This window comes from Gracilinanus agilis, chromosome 1 (genome assembly GCF_016433145.1).
Source record: "Gracilinanus agilis isolate LMUSP501 chromosome 1, AgileGrace, whole genome shotgun sequence".
NCBI lineage: Eukaryota > Metazoa > Chordata > Mammalia > Didelphimorphia > Didelphidae > Gracilinanus > Gracilinanus agilis.
In genome coordinates this window covers 66,402,136-66,415,582 of record NC_058130.1, presented here as the reverse complement: position 1 = coordinate 66,415,582, position 13,447 = coordinate 66,402,136, and the positions used below count along the sequence as shown (strand labels likewise).

Below are 13,447 nucleotides of genomic sequence, written 5' to 3'. Positions count from 1 at the left end.
AAACTTTTCTAAACTTCAGTTTCCACATCTATAAAATGGGAATATTAATAGCATGTGGGAAGCAGTGTGTTGTAGTAGTTGGAGATGGTTAGTGCCATCTGAACTTACTCATAGTTGCCCAGCCTTGGAGTCAGAAAGACATAGGTTCAAGTTCAGTCTCTGACACATACTAGGCCCTAGTAACTAGGGTAACTATGGGTAAGGAGAGCTGATTATTAAATTTTCAGTATAAGCCTCTACATCTTGGAAATCAGTAGATGCTACCAATTGGGCTTAATTTATTGTGGGGTTTTTTAATTGTCTAGACTTAAGAAAGTAATGAAGAAAATGTTTATAATGAAGATTAAACTTAAAAGTATGTTGTGGGTATTTGTGAGTTCCACTTCCCCTCTTCCCAAGAACCATTTTGTTAAGCATTTACCAGTTCAACCCTTGATGGAAGGTTAGCCTTGGTTTCAGGAAGATTTGGATTCAAATTCAGTCTCTGATACATACTTGTTATGCAAAGATGAGTACTGAAAAGTCAACAAAGATGAATGAGTCACTTAATTTTTCAATACTCCCAGTCAGGTCTCTTAAGTTATAGACAAGTTGTAAATCAGCATGGAGAGAGAAAATTTCTACATGAGGAGTTCTCTCCCTGTGACAGAAGTATAAGCTCAAATTTACAAAAAAAAAAAAACACACATACATTGCATCAGAGTTGTATAGATCAAATGAGATAACATATGTAGTTTTTTAGACTTTAAAGCACATCAATTATTATATTTGATGCTCAAAAAATATATTGGTTTGAAAGATCCATTGTTCCAAATGAACTTATAGTACTCTCTTGGATCAAACAATGCTTTCTCCTGACTTCCCATTTTTGTTAATGACTCAGTCACTCAGGTTTCAAATGCCAAAACCATATTTTGGCTCTCCTCTTTCCTTCATGTCCCACAGTCAATCTAGATGGCTCCACCACTCCAATATCTCTAGACACCCATTCCAGATTTTCCATTTCCATTGCCAGCATGTTAATTTCCTTACTTCTTGTGTTGTCTTTCCTTTGCAAAATTAATATGACAATAGCAATGCCAAGAGCTAGCATTTATATATCGCTTTAAGGTTTGCAAAATCCTATACAAATATTATTTATTTCATTTTATCCTCATACAATGACCCTAGGAGGTAGGTGCTACTATGATTTCCATTTTGCAGATGAGGAAACTGAGGCAAACAAAGGCAAAGTAACTTGCCCAGGGTCACATAACTAAGAATAAGTATTGGAGGTTAGATTTGAATTCCAGGCCCAGTGCTCAGTTCACTGAACCACCTTGCTTGCTGGTAGGATGGTATTGTAGAAATATCACCAGACTTGTAGTCAGAAGATTTGGGCGCAAATCCTATCTCTACTACTTAATACCTGTGTGACTTTGGAAAAGTTGTTTCCCCTCTCTAGGGACTTGGGTTTTCTCCTCTATAACATGGAGTGGGGAGTATACAACTGGGCAGAGGACTTAAATCCTATTATCTCTTTTCTTCTAATTCATCCTACACATAGCTCCTTCCAGATCTCTTTAGAAAACCAAACTTGTCATGTAACTCCCCTACTCAAAAACATTCATCTGCTCCCCACTGCTCACAGCATAATATCCTACACTTCTTAATGTAGCATTAAAGATTCTCCATTATTTAGCTTCAGTCTACCTTTTAAGTTGTATTTTCCTCTCCTTTCACATGTCCTTGTACTCTTCCCCATGGGCAGCACCCAAACAAACTCTGGGAAACTGTTCTGTCAGCATCTGAGTGTTTCATCCTTCCCTTTGAAGCAGGGGCCAGCTGGACAAATTGTGTATGCCACGAACTCCCAGGTTACATGAACTCATCTTCCCACCATGATGACTCATGGCTGACAATAGTGAATCACAAAGAATAGAGTTTGCAGAAAATTTATCACTGGAAACAAATCAAGAATGTCTCTCCCCTCCACGGAACCCCCATCCTAAGTCAGGCCATTATTCTCACAGACAGCCTTTGGCCAGGGCTCAGTTTCCTCCTATAACTGTCTCAGCTCTTTCAGTTGAGAGTCCTCAGCGCCAACATTGGGGGAGCAGAGAACATATCATGCCCCATACTGTCTCTTCTCAGAGACCTAGACTTCATCTCTCCAAGCAGTTTACAACCAAAGGCCAGAAAGTCCAATGAGCATGACAAGGAGACATCATTGAATTGGCTTTACAACTAAAGTTGGAGGCAGAAGGGATGAAAGGTTATTCTACCATTTGGATTAGTGGTGGTAAAGGGAGTGTGGAGAATTTAAATCTATTTAATCTTGTCTAAACCTCTCATTTGAGAGAGGATCTTTAAATGCCCATACAGGAGTAACAGTGGAGACTTTTTTGAATCAAAAGACCTGTATGTGAATCTTGTTTCTACTGCTTGTTTTCTATGACTTTGGGCAAGCCACAGAAAAACATAATATAGTGAAGAGTGAGCCAGAGCTAGAGTGAGGAAATTGGAGGTTCAAATGCTATCCCTTGACACTTGCTAATTATGTAACCATAATCACATTACTTAACCTCTGGCTGTTTTCCCATTGGAAAAATGGGAGACAACCACCAATATGGAAAAGATACAGCAGAGGTATCAAACTTGTGGCAAACTAGCCCAAGCTGACTAAGAGCAGCCTACACAAGATTAAAATATAATTGGGAAATAGTTAGCAAGATACAAAATAGATAATGTTGATTTGTGGTATTCTAAGTCAATAGTGGCCCCACCTTTCTATCTGAGTCTGACATGCCTGAAATATAGGCTCTCCATGGATCATGGGACTGACACAGTTTAGACATGAATTTTCCACAAAATGAAAGGCCGGTAACCTTTATATTGTGAATAATATGTGAATAATAATTCACATCCCTATAGGATTTTAATGTTTACAAAGCCTTCTCCCTACACCACAAAGTAAAGGAGGGAAAAGCATTAACATCAATGCTATTGAGCTATCTAAGGTCTCTTTCATTTTGTAGGACCCAATCTAATAATTTCATGATGTAAATTCAACATGGAGCTGGAACCACACCAATCAAACAGTAAACATTCATTCAAACCTATCTCAATACTTGGGATTACTAGGTACTGGTGATACAAAATCAAAAGTGAGACAGTTCCTGTCCTCAAAGAACTTACCTTTATTAGACATACGATGACATGGCTTAAAGATGGGGCCAGGTAGTTTAAAGACAAGGTAAGTTCCCTGGTTATGACAAAAGTGTGCTTCACTGCCACCCTAGCCCTGCTATTTTCATGATTCCCTGAAATTTTAAGTGACAGGGATCAATAAAGTGACTCAGCAGTCATGTCTGGCATTGACTATAGTGGGTTTTGGAACTACTAACTACTACTACTAAAAATAACTACTAACTACTAAAGAATACTACACACTAAGCAGGTAGTTTTTCTAGGAGCAGAGCCCAAGAGCCAAAAGGACCCAACTGCTATCTCCCTCCTATTCCCTACAGAATCCTTCCTCCCCAACCACACAAAGAAGAGCTGGGGGAAGAAGAGATTCTCAAGCTATTTTTCCTCTTTTAGAGAACAGAATGCCCAGGTATCACAGGCATCTCTAGAACAGCAAAATCTAGCTGCAAACTACATATCCTAAGCGTTAGGAGTCAGAAGGAAAAACCAACACTATTCCCTCCCAGAAAAATAAAGCAGCCAGGATTGGTTGAAATTACTTTATTGATTTCAAGGAAATAAACAAGTTAATCACAAAGTCAGTTCCCTCCGCCACTCCATCCATCAATCTACGAAAGACAAGATGGCACTAACTTTGCATTTTAGTCTTATATAAATTATCTTATAAAAACAACAAAAATTCATCAAGTGCTATGGACCCAACAAATCTAGAAAACAAGTTAACAGGTCTCAGAGTGAACTATAAGTGGCCAAAGCCTGTGAGCCAAAAGCACCTCTGGCCAGCTATCCACAATGAATGCCTGCCTATCATCTCGAGTAGAAAGAACTTGAAAGTAGAAAGTAGCCACATTATTAATGTTATTAAGTACTACCTTATATTATATAGTGCTTTCTTGCTTTTCAAAGTGCTTTTTAATATTACTCTTTCATTTGCTTCTTGAGATACTCCTGCAAGGTAAACAGGGAAGATATTAACCTTATTTGAGAGATGAGGAAACTGAGGCTCAAAGACAAGTAAGTCACCCAAGATTACAGAGTAAGTTAGTGGTAGAGATTTTGAAATTTCTAACTGTGACAGTGACAACAGAATCTTATTTAAGGACTAGTCCCACTCTCCTTTACAGAAAAGAAAACTGAAGTCAAGAGAGTAGAAGTGACTTTTCCAAGATCAAACAGTCATTGAAGTGACCTAGCCAGGGCTAGAGCTCAGATCTCTGGATTCACAGGCCAAAGACTTGTGCTGTTTGCTCCCACATAGGCAGCCTCTCAGATCAAAACAGGCACTCTCCTTCATTTAAACAATGGGCATTCATTGGGCAAAATCATGCTCAAAAACTGCCAAAATCAAGCCCTGAAAAAGAGCCTGAAACATGAGTGACTTCCCCAGTGAGTGGTTTGAGGAGATAGTTGTGAGTGTTCCCCACCCCCCCCCACCTCCAGGGCCAACCTGGTTTCACAGGCCTTGGTCTGAATTGAAGGAAAGTCACAGAATGATACAACTAAAGCTGGCAAGGGTATCAGAGGCCAACTAATCCAACCCTTCATTTTGCAATTGAGGAAACTGAGGCACTAGGAAATGATAGGAGACTTGCCTATCTTTTCTGGAGGCTTCCCTGCAATGGCTTCTGCATTACTCTCAAATAATTACCCATCAAGACTATCTAATTATAGTAACTTGGGTAAGTCACTTCCTTTCTCTGGAACTCCATTTTTCCATCTGTAAAATGACTGCTAGATCAGATGCTCTCCAAAGGTCCCTTCGAGTTCTGATATTCTTAGTTTTAAGTTTTCTTCTAGTTCTAGAATTTTGTTCTAAGGTTTCTTAAAGCTCTGACATTCTGTTCTAAGGTTTGTTCTACCTCTACCATTCTGTTTTAAGATCCATTCTAGCTCTGATATTCTATGATTCAAGTTCTCTTTTATCCTGAACTTTCTGAGTTTCTATGATAAAGGGCCAGGTGGAGAAGTGAACATAAGAAAGGATGCATTTGCCAAGATCTTTTAGGAGAAAATAATCTCCTCCATCAGTGAGCTTTTTCTCACCAATAAATATGTCCTAATCTACTTTATTCACATCTCTCATCAGAAGAAGTGCTAAGACAGAAATAAGAGTAGAAAGAGGGATAAGGAGAGATGAAATAAGGAGAACCAAAGAAGGAAATAGGGAAAAGGGAGAAGAAAAGAGGCAAGTGGGAAGAATAGAAAGGGGTTTGGTAAAAGAAAAAATAGAGAAGAGGTGGTCACTGGTAGGAGAGTGTCTTTTTCCTCTCCCAGGGATCTCCTAATTCTCATTTACCCATCAGACTTCACAGAAAACCAGAGCCCTACTTCCCTCTTTATTCTGCCACTACCCTTCATAACCTCCAAATCATTCTTTACTACTTACTCATGACTCTCTGCCATCTTTACCTTTCCTACCTTTACACTTTTCCTATTTCCTCTCATGTATATTTCCAAAGTCTAGGACAGAAGCGTACCCCAATGTCACTGTCCATATGAGAACTTGTCAAAGGCCCTACTATCTTCTCCTCCCCTCTCCATTTTCCCTCTCCTCCAACTCATCTCTCTTTCCTCCTCTCCTTCTCCCTCTTCCCCACCACAGGACAAAAGAGGAGCCAGCTCACACAGCAATCACCTTGGAGGACAAATATTGCTTTCCAAGCGGCAGGGGTTGCCCCAGGTCTTAAGGTTAAGTGATGAAGGAGAAAGTGTAAGGTTGGAGTCCCCCTACCCTCCACCAGGGACCCAGATAAGACCAGAGCCAGCCCCAGAATCAATACAAAGATCTGGAGTCAGAGATCTTGGAGAAGAAGTCCTTCCCCCTCTATTGTCCTTGAAAATGGTAAAAATGAATTAATTTTCCAGAGCCCCAGCTCCATATTTGTTGAATTGCTGAAAATCCTCATACCAGTCTGGGGTTACTGTTGCATGATGCTTCTGTTTATAGGAAAAAATATACTCGGAGAGGGATGCCAAAGACGGCCTTCTAGATGATCCGTTCTTCACAAAATCAAAATGATTTAGGCGAATGAGTCCCATGTTGTACAGGTTGAGGATGGAGTCAGCTATGACCCGTGCTGTCTTTTTCTGGTAACCTCCTGAGGTCACCATGAGGATAGGTACCCCATATTTTCGGACAGTCCGGAACACCAGTTCATCCCTCATCACAATGCCCTGTAGAAGTATGGGCAGGAGAGGGTCTGACATTATTTGGGATAGGGGACTCTTGACTAAACAGAAGGCCCAGAAAGTTTAGACAGATAGGAAATGCTGGTTTTGGCAATAGTTGGGTTATAACTAGGGAGAGGAAGGCCAGATTTCATGAGTAGAACCCCAGATCCTTAAGTAGACTCCTTTGAAGTCACATTGGCTTAACTCTGAGCCTATTTTCCTCATGTGTAAAAAGAAATTGGATGAGATGATCTTGATGTTTCCCTGAAGTTCTAAGTTTCATGATTATATGGGCAAAGGCTCAAATTCCACAGGTTCCAAAAAAATACACCCTCTATTCCAAGTTCTCTAGGAACCCAAGGAACTCTTCCCCTTCCAGTATTATATATCCCTTTACTCCCTGGTGATTTCTGACACTCAGGTCAGAATTCAATTAACCCTCTCACCCAAGGAATTCCTACCCCAGTGTCCTCTTGTCCTGACCGCTAGTTACCTCTGTTACCCACTAAATCTAAGTCTGGATCTAGTCACATTTCACCTGATGGCCATCTCCTTACCAGCTACTATGCTCTCTCCACCCTCGCTCTCTTTCAGTTTTGGACCCATAAACAAATCAACTCTGTCATTACTCCTGGAGAGTGTCAATTTACTCCCCCCTCTGACTTCACTCACCATCTCCCAGTGTTGTCATTCAATCATTTAAAGTGGTGTCCAACTCTTCATGACCCCATCCAGGGTTTTCTTGGCAAAGACACTGGAGAGGTTAACCATTTCCTTCTCCAGCTCATTTTACAGATGAGGAAATTGAGGCAAACAGGGTAAAGTGACTTGCCTAGGGCCACAGAGCTAGTAAGTATGTGAGGTCAGTTTTGAGTTCAGAAAGATGAGTGTTCCTGACTCCAGACCCAGTGCTCTATCCACTGTATCCCTAGCTGCCCCACCATCCCAGTAACTTTCCAAATCAAAATATCCCTCCCTGGCCACTTCTCCCCTATATGTATTGTCTTCCCCATAAGAATGTCAGTCAATCAATAATCAATCAATTAATAGATCAACATTTATTAAACACTTACTATCTGCCAGGTACTTGTTCTAAGTGTTAGTGATACAAAAAAAAAGGGCAAAAGATAGTCCCTGCCCTCAAGGAACTCAGATTTAAGTGGACAAAAATGCAAATAGCTAAATATAAACAAGATGTTTACAAAGGGAAAGAAAGGTATTTTCAGAGGAAAGGAATGGGAGAGGGAGTCATTTCAGAGAGGGGAAGGCTTCTCATAGAAGGCAGGATCTGAGTTGATTCCTGATGGAGGGTCAGAGAAGCCAGAAGTCAGAGGTGAGGAGAAAGAGCATGGATGGGGCTCAAAATGGGAGAACACATGGGGTGTCATTTGCAAGGAAGAGTCAGTAGGTCAGGACAATGAGGCTGTCAAGTTGCCATGACAAAGGGAAGTGGTGTGTCAGAAGTCTGGAAAGGTCAGAAAGGGCCAAGTTGTGAATGGCTTTCAATGCCAAACAGCAGATTTTTAAATTTGATCCTGCAGGTAGTTGGGAGCCATTGGAGTTTATTGAATAGGGATATTTATTGAATAGACACAACCATACACACATTCTAGGAAAATCACTCTGGCCACTGAGTGGAGTAGAGATGGACTACAGCAAGAGAAGATAAGTTCCTTAAGTGATTTTGTATCCTTACCACTTAGTACAGCACTCAGCTTGTTAAGTACTTAATAATTAAGTACTTAATTTTTTTCACCTCTTCATTCATTCATTCCACCCTCCCTAACTTAACCCTCAAACTCCCTGCTATACTTTCCCTTAATCCTCAGGGAAATATTATTGATATGCAGAAACAACTGAGAGTCCTGGAATTTTTAAATGGCTTTTAAACAGGTTAGAGCATTTGCCCTGAGATCTAGAACTCACCTTGGGGGAAACAGAGAGTCCTCCCAGAGGGTCACCTTTCATAATGTCTGTGCCAGCATTGTAGATGACCAAATGAGGTGTCCACTCATCCAGGGCCCTTTCCATGTGCATTTGCACCTTCTCCAGGTACTCTTCATCTTCTGTTTTCCAGTCCAGCTCAACCATCTGCTTTATGGCACCTGAAAGTCAGAGATGGTTAAAGGGAGGCTTTGGCAGAAGCCAGGAGGATGTGGGTCCAGGACATTCATCTCCATGGACTGCCTGGTGGATTCTGGGAGGAGACTACAACAAACTAGGGTCTTGTTCACACCTTTCATCCCACAGGCAGCAAAATGTCAAGGTAAGAAAAACTGATCTCAGGCACCCTTCTCCTACCTCAAATTAAGCCCCTTGATATCTTCAATCTGTCCTTTTTCTGATAATGCCACTGATTCCCAGGTGCCCAAGTCACCTTTGCTCTGCTCAGCAAAACTTACCTGCTCCTGTGTCCCATACCCTTGGATACCTGCTCTCTGATAGAGGAGAGTGGGAGAAAAGATGCCCTAAAGAGATATCATGAAGCCAGAAGGTCTGGTTCAGATGTGGAAAAGTGCAAAGAAAAATGGGCTGGAGCCTGAGGGTTGGAACACCATTCTGCTATTCAGTAACTGGATAACTTGGGCATCCCCTTACTCTTTAGGGTCTCAATATCCTCCTCTTCTAAGGTTCCTTCCAGCTCTAATATGCTCTGGGTGTCAATAGTAGCAGGGGAAAAGCAGAAGGAAGGGAATAAGCATTTATATAGTGCCTACTATATGCCAAACTCTAGACAAAGAACTTTTTACAACTATTATCTCATTTGATTCTCACAACAACCCTAGCAGGTCGGTGCTATTATTATCCCCATTTTACAGTCAAAGGAAACCAAGACAAAAAAGAGATTAAGTGATTTGCCCAGGGTCATATGGTTATGAAGTATCTGAAGTTGGAATTGAACTCAGGTTTTCCTGACTCCAGACCTAGCATTCTATTCATTGTGCAACCAGCTGCTACTTAGCAGAGAGTCAGTTTAGTATTATAGGAAAACTCCAGTTCAAATCCTTCCTGAGATACTACCTGTGTGACCCAGGACAAGTCACTAGTCCTCTGGCCTCAGTTTCCTCATCTGTAAAATGGAGTTAATAGTAACATCTACTTCATAGAGCTATTGGGAAGATCAAAAGCAATTAAAACACCTTGAAACTCTTAGAGCACAATATCAATGTCCATTATTATCATTATTATTGCTGTTACAATATCTGTGTGGCTGGCAGCAGTTTTACCCACTTCACCTTGGTGACAGATAGTGTAAAGTTCAGGTTGAATCATGAGCTGTGTGTTAGTGTGTGAGAGAGAGAGAGTGTGTGTGTCTGTGTGTGTGTGTGTGTGTGTATGTGTGTAAATATAGAGAGAGGCAGCTAGGTAGCACAGTGGGTAGAGCACTTGAGCCTAGAGTCAGGAAGACTTAAATTCAAATCCAGCCTTAGACATGTATTAGCTATGTGATCCTGGACAAGTCCCTTCTCCCTCTGGGCCTTCATTTCTGTATCAATAAAATAAGAGGATTGGACTAAAGGATCTCTCTTGTCGTTTCAAGCATAGTTTCATAAATGATAAAGCTAATAAGACAGGACCTGTCAGCACTACAAATCTGAGCTGTATCAGATGAAATTGCTCCCAGCTCCCTACCCCTAAGAAGGTGCAGGAAAACAGAATAAGGAGGAAAAGGAAGCAATACTGGCTCTTCCATTCTCTTCCTCTCTTCAAGGAGTTAGAAAAGATCATAAGAGACACCTAAGAACTAAGATTGGTTGATAAATACAAACTGTCCCCAAAATGTGAACATTCGCCTTAAGACTATCCCTTATCTACAATATGCTCATATAAAAATGAAAGGGGAACCATCCAAAGCAGGGGATGGAGAAAAGAGATTTTCTTCTGGGAAATGGAGGGAAAAATACACTTCCTGCCTCCCAAATTACCACTTCCTGCCTCCCAAATTTCCAGATGGAACTTGAGACAGTCACCTACAGAAATAAGGGGAAACTGCAGCAGTATCAGTCAAGTATTTCATTTACACTATGGGCTAGACAGACTCTAGGGGACCAGATGGGGACCTGAATAGCCCCTCTATCATTATTCCCATGGGAAAATGAATTTGGAATTCCAAACAATGGACCTACAAATGATCTGTCACAACCCAAACCACTGGGTACATGTGTCTGTGACAGGATGGGAGAGAGGGTGCCTGTATGTTTGTATATATAAATTTAAAATATATACATAGGTTTCTTTCCCAAGCATATTTTGACATTGCTACCATATCCCAGTGCCACACCACCTAATCCACAGAAAAATCAAATTCCGAAATCACCAATCTAACAATTTGGCACTTACGTTTAGCAAAGCTATCGTATGGGTAAATGTGATGGTTGTAGACATCCATGATGTACACTCGACTGTCATCCATGAAATCCCTCTCGTGACCATTCCCCTAGGGGAAAACACACCACTAGTGATCCTTCCACTTGTGAAAGACAATACCAACATGCTAGCAATACCAATACCAGCTTAAAGAATGCCAAAATGTACTCTGTGCCAACCCCACATGATTATTGTGAGAATCAGATGAAAAAATGGGTGAAAATGTTTCCCAAACACTAAGACACTCTACAGAAAGGAACAGCTATCATCACCTTCATGACCATCAATCATATCATTATTATTAGGGATAAGAATTGGACCTGCAATTTCATTGGCATAGGGCACCAGGTAACTCCTTGTACTTTCAATTTGGTACTGCTTTTGACTGTTGCCAGCAGAGAATGCCACACATTCCCTTATATACAGAGATTTCCAAAAAGAGTGACTCCAAGCTTTCTTCCATCTTTCATCATGCTCTCTGAGCAACCTGATGCTCTCTGATTCTGTGTGGGTATGTAGGTATTTCAGTGGATTTGTGTGGAGGGGGGCACTGTTCATAGTATATGTCAATAGTGCATGCTGTTTTGGAGAAAAATTCATGGGGAGTCCTGGACTGGTGAGGCTAAACTTGGATTCTGAGGTTTCCTTACCACAAAGGACAGGGGACCAGAGGACAGTGGACCCACCTGGTGTGCATCCAGGTCAATAATGGTGACTCTGGAAATTCCAGCTACTCGCTCAAATAGAAACTGCTCAGGAGAGAGGAGGGAAAGGGGAAGCAGAGAATTAAATACCCATCAGGCAAACAACTAAGTAGCTGATCATTTAAAATCCCAGGGGACTCAAGGAATTCTCTGATCACTGCATCCTTCCCCTAATAATGCTCTTACCGAAAAACCAAAATTTCCATCCAAATGAGGGGCTGCCACATCTTAGTGAAATGTTCTACCAGCCAGTGACTTTCCTTCTGGGGCTGTAAGAGGGCAGTTGAGGGAAAGACCCTCTACTAACAGTTCATTGACAGAATTCAAAATCAAATGTTCCAGACCCTTCATATTTGTATAGTCATGTATAAATGCTAGCTATCATTATCATTGTTTCTACTATTCTGACCTACACACACATACACCAGAACTCAATGAAAACTCCTAAGCGTGCTCTCTTCAGCCTCCAGCCATAGCCAGTGTAAGATCGAGAGTGTTTTTCACTCAAAGGCATAATCTCTTTCCCAAGCGTCATGGTCAAGCCCAGAATTTCAAAGAAATGAGTCTATTCTTTCTGGGCTTTTTTCCTTTTTCCATATTTTCCTGGGTCTTATCTGGAATGCACTCCATTCTCTGCACAATTTATGTTCACCACTCCTTAAGACCAGGCTCATTGATGTGTTGTTGGCCTTTCAGTCATCAGAGTACTGGATTCAAGTTATGGTTTGACTGCTGTGCCCTCTAGACCTTAGTTCTGACCACTGTTGGACTAAATGACCTCTGAGGTCCCATTTAGCTCTAAGTCCTATGATTTAGATCAGGGGTCAGCAACATATGGCTCTCGAGCCATATGTGGCTCCACCTCCCAACTGGCCAGTCCAGGCAGAGCCCCCCAGGGGGCCCCTTCAGCCCCCACCCCATATTCCAGTGCCTTCTGCCTCCATCCTCCTCCTTCCGCAGGTGTTTATGGCTCTCACGGCCAAAAAGGTTGCCAACCGTTGAGCTAGATGGTCCATTTCCCCTTTCTTTTTCACTTAAAAGCATTTTCTCCATAGATCTTACCTTAATACAGAGGGTGATATCAGCATAGACACAAAATCCTCCTCCTTTGTTAGCAGAGCAGTGATGGAACCCACCACCTACAGGGAAATGAAAGCCATTCATTTTGTGGTTCTCTTTGGAGCCCTAATCCCTTCTGCCAGACAGCATCCCTCCCTCTCTTACCAGCTCTGACTCCCTAGTACCTCAGCTTTGGATAAGGACCCTCAGAAATGGTAAAAGTCTATTCTAGTCACATACCCTTCCAGTCTCCTTATCCATTTTCAAGATCCTCTCCTTGCTAAATAGTACTGACAAGCTCCATTGGGCTCTTATTCTGAATGATCTCTAGGAAATTAATGGTCCACAAAGCAGAAAATCTGTGGTCATGGTAAATAGGCTTGCCATAATATAGCTTTCCTAAGCTATCCTAGTCAGTCAGCAAACATTTATTAGGCACCTACTATGTGCCAGGCACTATGGTCAAGCATTCAAGCATTCAATGTCACAAGAAAATGAAAATAATAATCTCTGCTCTCAAAAAATCTCATATTCTAAGAGTGGAGAGACAATAGCAAACAGCTATGTACAAACAAGAAACAGATATCAATGGACATATAATGCATATAGAGAGGCAACACATTTTACCTATACAGATATATAATACATATAAACATATACATACAGTAAAAATGGGAGGGAATCTCCAAGGGAAAAAAGGCAACAGCAGTGGTCAAGCTACAGAGGGGAATTCTCACTTTTGACTGCTCTGTAACACAGACAACCCCATCCAGGTGGGACTACTTCTTTCTGCCAGATTTTCTACCTCTAGGCCTTTTCCACACTATTCCTCACTTGCTCCACCCTCCCAAGCGGCCATTCCTAATTTGCCACATTCCTAACTAGAGAAATTATAAAGTGTTAGATCTGGAGGGCCTTCAGAAGCCATGCAGAAATAAGATCATTGATTTAAAGCT

General features: G+C 41.4%; 1 protein-coding gene across 1 annotated transcript in view; it reads right to left on the bottom strand.

The window, feature by feature from the left end:
* Positions 1–6,042: 6,042 nt before the first annotated feature.
* The window catches only part of HDAC11 (histone deacetylase 11), a 66,773-nt gene continuing 59,368 nt past the window's right edge, over positions 6,043–13,447 (bottom strand). The window contains exons 8-12 of the mRNA XM_044676278.1: positions 12,495–12,571; positions 11,415–11,477; positions 10,702–10,798; positions 8,287–8,465; positions 6,043–6,363 (exon numbers count right to left, since the gene is read on the bottom strand). Coding sequence (XP_044532213.1) covers positions 6,043–6,363; positions 8,287–8,465; positions 10,702–10,798; positions 11,415–11,477; positions 12,495–12,571 — 737 coding nt within the window. The remainder of the gene's footprint in view (positions 6,364–8,286; positions 8,466–10,701; positions 10,799–11,414; positions 11,478–12,494; positions 12,572–13,447) is intronic.